This window comes from Orbicella franksi, chromosome 5, assembly GCF_964199315.1.
Source record: "Orbicella franksi chromosome 5, jaOrbFran1.1, whole genome shotgun sequence".
NCBI lineage: Eukaryota > Metazoa > Cnidaria > Anthozoa > Scleractinia > Merulinidae > Orbicella > Orbicella franksi.
In genome coordinates this window covers 28,055,676-28,066,684 of record NC_138149.1, presented here as the reverse complement: position 1 = coordinate 28,066,684, position 11,009 = coordinate 28,055,676, and the positions used below count along the sequence as shown (strand labels likewise).

General features: G+C 38.4%; 1 protein-coding gene across 1 annotated transcript; it reads right to left on the bottom strand.

Annotated features, from left to right (window-relative positions):
- Positions 1-1,557: 1,557 nt before the first annotated feature.
- On the bottom strand, positions 1,558-10,901 carry LOC145487663 (follistatin-related protein 1-like). Its single transcript, XM_081466481.1, has 6 exons — positions 10,705-10,901; positions 9,631-9,661; positions 5,119-5,337; positions 4,404-4,567; positions 3,362-3,539; positions 1,558-2,653 (listed from the first exon to the last, which is right to left on the bottom strand). The coding sequence occupies exons 1-6, from the start codon at positions 10,759-10,761 to the stop codon at positions 2,625-2,627; spliced, it is 678 nt and encodes a 225-aa protein (XP_081322607.1). The 5' UTR covers positions 10,762-10,901; the 3' UTR covers positions 1,558-2,624.
- Between the last annotated feature and the right edge of the window lie 108 nt (positions 10,902-11,009).

Genomic DNA, 11,009 nt, shown 5'->3' with positions numbered 1-11,009 from the left:
TTTCCTTTTAGTCTCGTTAGGTTATCCGCTGACCATGAATCCTGTCAACACCCTTGTGCGGCCCGCGACATTGCGAAAGTGGCGGCTAAGTCGGCGGAGTGGAGCGGAATTTTACTGAGTTAAAATAAGGGTACGTTCCTTTGGGGTGATCTGGATCAGGATCAGTGATCCAAGATCACTCGGATCATGGTTCATCAAAGGAACCGATGAATCCGTGACCAGAGGGGATTCATTGGTTCCTTTGATGCACCATGATCCGAGTGATCTTGGATCACTGATCCTGATCCAGATCACCCCAAAGGAACACGCCCTTAGATGCATTGCATCACTATCAAGGGGCTAGCTGCCAAGAGAGGTCACCATTCTGTTCTTTCTTTGGAAGCCACAAAGCTCTTGGGTCAATTTGCTTTGTTTTTCGTATTTTGAAAGGTATGAAGTGCGTGCAGGTCTGGAAACGTGGTGTTACCAGTGAGAATCTAGGTAATAGAACATCGTATGGTTTTCGTACATAAACAATTGACTTGCCATCGTAATTTAATTAGCCTTCTCTACTAATTAATTCGATGGCTTACCGACCTGCAGGCCATATGCATTCTGTAATGAAGCGTGATTCGTGAAATATGCAGGCCGGTCTGTTGTAGCGCAGCATGGAAGAAAGGGTAAATGGTTGTTTCGCGAGATCGTCTGATGTTAATTCGCCAGGACTATAAGACCTATAAGTCTGTTCGCACGGACGGATAGCTCAAAGAAGGATGTTTTAAATTCTTTCTTTTAACTGAACGAGCGAAAAAGACAACATTGTGGGCATTATAAAACAAAGAGACTCTTTGCCTTGGGTATAAGTAGGGGAGAAAGGGGAGGGTAGAAAAGGGAGTGGACAAAAGATAGGGCAAGAAGAGCCTGGCCATACCCTTTCAATATAATTTTGATTCTACAGTTGTGCATCTTTCGGCGAAACATTATTATTCTTGGTTTTCACCAGTCATGTGATCAAAACTAAAAATCGTAACCATTCAATAAATAAATTCAAGAATCTAGGATATGATAGATGATTGCTATATAAACAACCTCGCCAAGAATCAGGTTTCTGCTGTTGTTCATTCGCCCGTTATTCGCAGAAGCGTGTCATCCAAATTTATAGAGCTTTGTATGGAGACGCCATGTTTGTGCCCTTCGGAGGGGCACAAACATGGCGACCGTAAAATAACAAAAACATCCGTCCTTGAGTTTTGCTATTGAAACGAACATTTTTACTCTAGTGCTCCGACACATTGAAATAAATGCTTCTTCTAGTGCAAGCACCGTTTATTTAACAAAAACTAAAGCGATAACTCGTCTTTTGACCTACGCGACAGTCTTTTCCGGCCGCCATTTTCATGTCACGCAACGCAAAAGCTTGGAGTGCTCTGTTACAAAAAGAAGAACTCTGTCGAGCTAAAACATTGCCAAACGTCACGTTCCTACAGGGCCTTTTATCTGATGAAACTAAAACCTCAGAAGGAAGGATAATTTCTAATTTTGGAATATGACTACGTCACATGAAAACCAAGAATAGGTTGACGATTAAGACAGTCTAGTGTGGTCGAGGCAGAAACGTTTTTAAGTCTTGTCAATGTTTTTCCCCTTCAAAGAACAGAAATTCACGCGCACCAATATCGCATATCGCAGATTTATGTAGCTTTTCGTCCTCATGATCATCGATTGGGATGTTAAGTTCTCCTGAAAATGATCAATGTAGATTCCGGCCACCATGAAGGAATTACAAAAAAATAAATCATCACAAATGGGAGAATTGTTACATCGAGTAATGAACTTTTTTTTCCAAGAGGACACGGTAGTCCTGCAATCAAATTGGTTCTAAGCGCGGTCCGGATTTTCCGATCTCTGACCACGGTCAGGGTAACGCGCCCACCACCCCGGGGGGGGGGGGGGGTACTCCCAGAAAAATTTGGTGGCGGTGCGCGGCCCACTTCCCAAAACCCTTACCCTATTTATGACTAAAATCTGCGATTTTCCCTACCCTATTTATGACCTGACCAAAAATTCGATAGCCTGTTTATGACAACTGCGGCTGACACAGTTACCCTAAACAGAAGTTCTGAAGGGCTTTAATTTTGCTTATGGTCTTATCGATAATGATGAAAAAGTAGCTTCTTCTAAACAACATACCCAATTCAAGACTAGAGTGCTAAAACCAAACCCTATTTAAGACCAAAATGGCCAAAATAGATACCATATTTATGACAAAAACGGCTGAAAAACCATACCCTTTGGGGCCACACGTACCTATACAGCCCATATAAGGGAGTACCCCTCCCCCGGGCGCGCGCACAACAAAAGTGATTTTAGAGAGAGAGAGAGAGGGAAATATAAATAAGTCAGTATTTACCGGCAAATAGTATATATGTATTTAGAAGACGCGTGTCAAGATCGGAAAAAAAGAATTACAGATATTTCGACATTACAAAGCAACGATTAAAGTTTTTAAAATTCTTTATTGACTACGTACCTAAACCTGACAAGAATAACCCTTTCGACAGTAAAAATTAATTACAGGTCTTCTTGCTTCACTTTCGTTTTTGTTCTCTCCTCCAGCCTTAAATCTATTCTGCATTTCTTGTATTTTACCATGCCACAGACTCCTGGCTGGCTTCTGTTAAAACAACAAACAAAGAGAAAATGATACATGTACACAGATCTCAAGTTGATCACTTGCGTGCGCCGGGGTAGCCTAACTTACAGGATAAGGTCATCTGGAGTTTTTCAACCATGTCACTGATACATGCAAAGAAGTCGCCCAGCAGAATTTCTTTCGTTTCAAGCAATTCTCTACATGCCGCTTACCTACAATTTAGCATGTTCTTCAAATTTTGAAAAAGGTCGTTGTTTGAAAGGTCGCCGAGTGTATAAATTAGATGCGCGGCGCGTTCATTTGAGAAACCAAGAATCTGATTGGGTCATCCCTGCCAGGCCAATGTCTTACTCGCGTTGCCCTCGGAAGGAAAAATTGACTTGATTTTCGACTTGCAATTGCAAAGACATAAGAATAATTGCATCTAATAATAATAATAATAATAATAATAATAATAATAATAATAATTAATAATAAAAAAGTGTAAACTACACGCCCTTTATTATCTATTAGTGACAGTCATCTCGGCTGCGCCACGTTGACTATTCACTCAAAGAAAACTCGCGCTCGGCGTATGGTACATGTAGATTAGTCGTGTTGATACCAATTCAACCATCCATTAAAGTTTGCGTTTGCTGCGTTTTATGATGACTAAAGAAACTGGACAGAAACGGGCAAACCAATCAGAACGATCCGCAATTTTCCCGCCCTTTGCTCTTATGTACTCACCGACGGCCACTGGCGGGAAGCAAGTGTTCCATTCCCTAATGCTAATTCCTTTTTGATGATCGTAGTCACACGACTTCATGAATCCGACCATACAGTCTTCATCTCGGTCGATCATTGACTCGATCTCGTCTTCGTCAAGAATATCGTTATGGTTCTTATCCTGGCTGTAAAATTCCCACTGAAATAGAAAAAAAAAAAAAAAAAAAAAAAAAGAAAAAAAATTGAAACGTAAAAGGTGATATGCCGGATTAAACTCAAACAAAAATTTCATGCTGAATACAGGGATCATAATTATTGACGATAGCAGGCGAGAAGATATATCTGATAGACAAGGCTGTAAGGCCTTAGACAAGAGTATCCTCAGGAGTCTATAGTCATCAAGGGCAGCTTCTGATCAGAGAATACTTGGAAGGGAATAATTTTAAATCTCGTGTTATCTAGAAGAAACCCATTTTTCTTCAGCAGAAGGAAAACTTAAGTAGGAGGAAACTCAAAAGGCTAACGTCTTCAAATGCATTTCAGTCCTTTTGGGGCCTGGGATCAGTTAAAATCCTCCATTTTGGGAAACCTCCCCCCCCCTCCCCATCCCACCTCCCTTGAAACTGCCTAGATTATTCCTGGCAATTAACGTAGAAAAGAGTTTGAGCGTGATGATGTTTGAACCTTAATGCATTCCTCAAGGTTAGTGACAGATACTATACTAGTGTTCTTATTCCTGCATACGATTTAATAGACGGTTCGTGTATTTTGAGTTTTTCTATCGATGTCCTATTGGCTTTTAAAGGACCTAAGTTACGGTTTGCACATCTTGAAAAGTTTCACCTGAACTTTTCAAGTTCGTCGTTTGCAACCCGTGTCAATCTTCTCCATCCTTAACCATCCTTGTTCCTTTATGGTTTATCACTATGTCTTTGGTGTTTTTCTATCTTATTAAACTGTTATTTTCAGGTTTCCTACCATTTAAAGGTAATTGTGTATGTGACCAAAATAACTCCAAATACAGTGACTGAAGAGATATACCAATAGGGTGTTGATCATTTACCTCGCTGACTGCCTGGCGTTCCTCATACGTCAACGCATCGAGCCTTTTCGATCCTAGTGTAAAGTCTGGGTTCAGTTCCATTTCTCTTGCCACCATCAGGTACTCCAGATATCGATCATGGAACTGCAGAAGACGGGAGACTGGGCACGGCTCCCAACCACTTCCTGGAAAATGTTTAAATCGATGAGACAGCTTTTGATGTCATTGTAGCGGGACAGATAAAGGACATAAGAAATACGTGGGATTGATCATGACTGATTGCTAAATTCCCACAGAAATTGCTTGGTTGTCTACAAGGTCAATTCCAAGTTGCCTTTTCCTTGTGAAACACTTTTCAAATGAAAAAGAGTTCAACATGCGTGAAAATATAAAAGAAAAACACTCTTAGAAAGGTTTCGCACAAAGATTCGTTTTGACGCGAATAAGGAAGACCCGGGTTTGAGTTCTGACCAACTGAAGCTCACTGCAGACTTCGAGTGGCCGGTTTTTGTTCCTGAAATCCTCCGCGCACGGCGCTTAGTATCGTGCAAACTAGGGAAAGAAACGACGTCACTCAACCGCCCTCGCATGATCGCACTTTAGAGACTTAACATCTCGCACGCTAGGAAAAGAAAGACATTGCTCGCAGTCTAAGTTCACTGCGTTGCATTTTTGGAGAAGACACTTTTCTCTCACAGTGCCTCTCTCCGCTCATGCAGGAGCAACCTTGACACACCTTTAACATCGCACTTTCCTCTCCGTTCAATTCCCATCATGATACCAATGCGACAAGCAAACTTGTGTAGTTCACACGTGTTGCTGAATTGTCTCAGGTACACGCTGCACACAGGATTGTACTCGTCAGGACAGGAGTCTGGGCACACACACTTAGTGGAACGGTCTTCGTTTACAACGCACATGCGCCCTTTGGTGCAGAAAACGTTCCGACAAGGATCTGTTGAGAGAATGCGCGAAAATGAACCTTTAATAAAAATAAATTAATAATAGGCAAGATGTAAGGATAACAAATTGCCGGACGCCAGTTTTTCATTCGTCGGTCCCGTTACTGATCATGAATTTTGTCATAACATTGTCAAAGTAGCTGTGGATCCACGAGGCGATAGCCGAGTGGATCCGCAGACTAGTTTGACGATATCATGACGAAATTCATGATCAATAACAAGGCAGACACATGAAAAACTGACGTCAATTTGTTTTTTACAATAACAAATTGATAAAATAGTCCTCTCTGGCTCGTTGACGTATCGCACAAATTATAAATTAATTCTTGAAACGACAGCATTCCTGTTGAGTTTTTTAAGAAGCTTTAGCCCTTAATCAGTGAACCTTTCATAAAATGTGTAAAGGAACGTTTTGAGAATAGAGAATTATCAAGCTCTCAAAAGTAAGCTGTAACAACTCTTATTGAAAAAAAAAGGCAAAGATCGTATCTTATTAGAAAACTGGCGGCCAATTTTCCTGTTAAATGTAGATACGAAGATAATAGAAAACTGGCGGCCAATTTCTCTGTTAAATGTAGATACAAAGATAATGTCCAAAGTCATAGCTTTCAGGTTAAAAAATGTTTTTCCTAATATCATCCACTATAATCAAACTGGTTTCATCAAAGATCGCTACATTGGTGAAACGGTACCATCGATTTTTGACAAACGGAATTTACTCTTAAAAAAATATTCCCGGAATAATGATATTTCTTGATTTTCGAAAAACTTTTGACAGTGTCGAATGGGATTTTATCCGACTTAGAATGCTGAGAATCTTTCAATTTTGGTCCCGATTTTGTTTGTTGGGTTAAAACCTTTTATAAAAATATCCAAAGCTGTATTATAAATAACGGTACGATTTCAGACTTCTTCACTTTAGAACGTGGAGTAAGGCAAGGTGACCCCCTATCGCCATATCTTTTTGTCTTGGCAGCTGAAGCGTTAGCCATTTCTGTTCGGCAAAATGTAAAAATAACTGGCATCACTATAGGAAGAGAGGAAACAAAACTGCTTCAATATGCGGACGATATGACTGCAACACTCTCAGACATCAACTCGTTAAAGGCACTTCTTGATTTGTTAGAAGTTCATAAAAATGCGTCCGGTCTAACGATTAACTGTTCTAAAACGGAAGCAATGTGGATCGTGTCTTTAAGAAACAAAAAAATAAAACCCTTGGGTCTTAAATGGCCCGATGAGCCTATCAAAGCACTTGGAGTCTATTATTCATATGATGAAAAATTGCTACGGGAAAAGAATTTTATAGAAAATCTTGACAAAATAAAAAAAAACTTATAAACATCTGGGCGTCCAGAGGCCTATCTTTGTACGGGAAGGTGACAATAATCAAAGCTGTCGTAATCCCCAAAATGGTCTATTTATTTTCATTAAATCTAATTCTCTTTAAATTTTTGTGGAAAGGTACTGATAAGGTTACAAGATTGTCAACTATAAATGACTATGAGAAAGGGGGTTTAAAAATGATAGATCTTGAATGCATGATCAAATCCTTAAGGCTAGCATGATTAAAGAGAATTTTTAGTTCAGACAGTGGTACCTGGAAAAGTTATTTGTGTCATCTTCTAGCCAAATACGGTGGACTTTTCCTTCTTAACTGTAATTTCGATGTAAAGGACTTCTCAATCCGTTCTCAATTCTATACTTCGCATCAAATAAGAACTGGAATAGTATAATTTGGAGCAATAAAGAAATTCGTGTGAATGGCTCTCCAGCCTACTATAAAAAATTATTTTGAGTCCGACTTTTTTTATGTAAGTGATTTGTTATTTAACTTGAACAATACTGAGTTGTTTGATGTTATCGCCAAAAAGATTCGAAAAACAAATTTCCTGGTATGGACTGGACTTCGCTATTCTGTGTCAAACTATCTAAAACATAATATAATCACTGCCACTCCATCAACAACTTCCCCCACCTTGAATATTGATAATCAGGTTTTTGATGTAATGGAAAAGAAATCAAAACAATACTATTCACCATTGATTGGTAAAAAGGCACAATTACCGAGTGCAGCTAGTAAATTACAAAAGGAATTTAACTTTTCGTTCGATCAATTAACACAGTTATTCATACTTCCTCATAAAGTTACTGTAGAACCTTATGTCAGAGCATTTCAATAAAGTACTTAACTCTGTCTTATATACTAATTCCAAACTCTATAAAATAGGTTATAACCAACATGACCCATGTACTTTTTGCAAATCGCATCCAGAAAAGTTGAATCATTTCTTATAAAGTTGTCCTTGTTCTAAAGCTTTCTGGGATTCTGGGATGATTTTGAATTGTTTTGGTTCTCTGCTACTCAAAAGACACTTAATCTTACTCGGCAAGACGTTATAGTTGGTCTGCCATCAAGATCGTGCCCCTTACTTTACTATCTTCTCCTTATTGCTAAAATTTATTTATGGGATTGTAGAAGAAACCAGGCTTATCCAAAAATCAACGGTTTTAAAGCTAAATTTTAATTAGATATGAAACAGAAAATTATATTGGACGTATCAATAAAAAGATGGAATTTTTGAGGTCGAAATGGGCGAACTTCCAATTTAGTTAATTTCAGCTTCTTCGTTTACAATGCAATGTTAATAAGCAATATTGTAATGTAAAATGGATTGTTAGTGATTATGCTGTGTTAGGAAAATATTGTTATATTTTGCATTTTGCTCTTATGTATTGTAATTTAGTGGTGTAAGTAGGAAATAAGGTATGAAATTGTGTGTATTGTAATTGAATAATCAAAAATTTAAAACAAATATAGCATAATTAAATGCGTTGTAGAGAACTAAAATGTAACAAGTATGTAATTTATATGTTTATGAAATTTATCTTTGATAAAAAGAGAGCATTGTAAGTAAGCCTACTGTAATTTAATTAGCGTTATCGCATTGTAATATATGTATTGTGATTAGTGCATGTATAAATAGTGTAAGTATAAGTAGGGTAAGGAGCAAGTACTGTGTAAGTGTAGATGTAAGTATAATATTAGTACTGTAAGTAGTGTTAATGTTCGTCCTGTAAATAGAATTGCATTAAAAAAAAAAATGTGTCTGTCCGCTTATCGACAATGAAAATTAGCCAATGAGCGCGCGCGAATTTCTGCTGTTATTATAACATTGACAATGATCAAATGATTGTGGAAGAACCTTTAAAACTGAGGTATCACTCACAGGTAATTACGAAGATGATAATGTGCCCGTAACAATATATACGACGCTGATTTTAGGCTTATAATCATATAGATTATCTGATACATGTACCTTACTAAATGTTTCTGTTTGATATGATGCGCATGTTTGGTAATATACTCCATTTGAGCAAGTCTATAATGGTACAGAATATTGATTGATTGCTTGACTGACTGGCTGGCTCGCTGACTGACTGACTGGCTAACGTACCGAGCAAGTCACTAAATGGGCGAAACTTGCTCGTCTGGCGAGACAGAAGACAAAGGAATCGCTAGCTAACTGACAGACTGAACTTGAGGACTATTTGAATGTTTGACTGACTGATAGACTGACTGACTGACTGACTGACTGTATGAATGAATGAATGAACGAACGAACGAACGAACGAACGAACGAACGAACGAACGAACGAACGAACGAACGAACGAATGAATGAATGAATGACGACGACTGACTGAAACCTCTGACTTGGTAACTGATACAATGAGAATCTCATTGGGCTGAGCTCACTGACTCGGTTCGAGACAGTTTCAGAGACAGCGCTCAGCTGCAAACATCAGCAAAATGGTGTTGAAAAATGTTTGTCAGAAAAGGTTAAGCAGCAACATTTCCAGTACAAAGTTTCTAGTAGCACCCCACGCAGACATTTCGTACTCTCAAGGAGACTTTTTTTACCTCACCGAGACCGAAAAATGTCTCAGGACTGGGTTATTCTCTTATTGGAATTTCCGGTTTCAAATATTTACATATTTCGCACTTGGTTGTATTTTGTTTATATCAAAATATTAAACCAATCAGAGACTTTTCATAGCGTTAATCTTTAAAGACAAATGAATTGTTTTTGATAATTGTTGGAGTAAGAAATACCCAATCAGCACTGTTTTTTTTTTAGGTTAACAGCCAATACATCTGGTTAGACGTTCCTGTCTCCAAATATAACTCATTTTGAAAACATATGGTTCGTTTATCTATATTAGAATTGACCTCTTTTACCAGTAATTCCTTCCTGATGTATGTGCTCTTTAAAATCGAACTTACCGTTTTGTTTTGCCAGTGTTTGTTCCGCGGTCTTCGCAAGAGCGGTTCAGCAGATGAGGAAAATGAAGACAAAAATAAACAGGAATTAGAAAAAAAATATAAACAATGAATGCTACCTTTTTCTCTTTTTGTTTTGATTTGGTATTAAATTTGCCAAAGCAGTTCCTGGGCAGAGTAAATCTCTTAAATCGATTTGAGGTCGCTAGATCTCCATGTCTCGATCGGACTCTCTGATTTCCGATCTCGTAGTCCAAAAACTTACAACATGGAACTACGTGAAAAGGCAATCAAAGAAACGTATTCCCCCAAGACATCTAGATGAATCGATTCGGTTATTTTCATATTCTCTGAATAGCTATTTATCCGCTAAATATCATCAACTCTGAAAGCCGGCAACCAGGCCCTGGGCGTCTTACTACCGGAACACCCAAAATACACGCAGTTATCTTGCCATAAGCACACGGTTATCAAAGCATCACTTTTTGGCTTTTATCGATATCGCCAGAATTTGCTAGTGAAAATGCCACCTTAGAATTTATAGCTCATCTAAAATAATTGAGATTATCGCTTAACTCCGGACTATAAAAATCCACTCAAGAACTGAGGAAACCAAAAGCATTACAAGAATTTTTACAAGTCTGTCCTGTGTCCTAATTTCAGTTATGCGAGTAGATCTGATTGTGGTAAAGATCAATGGCTTATGAGAGCCTCAGCTAGCCGTAACGGTGAAGATAGCCATGGACATAAAAGTAAGGACATACATGTAGGTCTAATGAAAACTAAGGTCCACCTTAATCAAAACATATATAGCATTTAGCCGCATAAGAATTGATTTTTAAAAATGCCATGTGTCAATATTTATCGTACAATCAACATCAATGAGGGATTGTTTACTTTTTACAAAACAGCGAGTGAACGAGAACAAACGCGACTATAAGTTGTTTTGTTAGAAAGCAAAAGGTAGTCTCTTAGCTAGACGTTTCTTTTCATCAATCCCTAACAATAAGTTGGCTTCTCGACACTCGAACGAACATGGCAACACAATCACACTGAATCACTGTACAATATACTCACCACTACCGTGTGAAAGAAGACATATCCGATCGAAAAATAAAGAAATGCAATTTGCATCTTGATACAGCGTTTTCCTGCCCTTCCTTTATCGCTTTAGAGGCTGCTTGACCAACGGATCTTAAACGTTCCTGTACGATGTTCGTAGATATTGCTTCTCGTGGTCAAATGATCGACTCTCTTCTTGATTGGAATGTAGGTGTCTGCGTACAAATATTTGGAGTAATTTTACACCCTGCATTTTGTAATGCTTATGCAACTGACAGAATGCTGTCATCAAGACCACAGATGACATTCCCAGTTGTCAC

Excerpts from the sequence above, each read along its gene's own strand:
- LOC145487663 (XM_081466481.1), bottom strand. The coding sequence starts at position 10,761 with ATGCAAATTGCATTTCTTTATTTTTCGATCGGATATGTCTTCTTTCAC. Across the intron at positions 5,338-9,630 it reads AACACTGGCAAAACAAAACG|ATCCTTGTCGGAACGTTTTC; the intron begins GTAAGTTCGATT and ends TTCTCTCAACAG. Across the intron at positions 4,568-5,118 it reads AGGAAAGTGCGATGTTAAAG|GAAGTGGTTGGGAGCCGTGC; the intron begins GTGTGTCAAGGT and ends AACATTTTCCAG.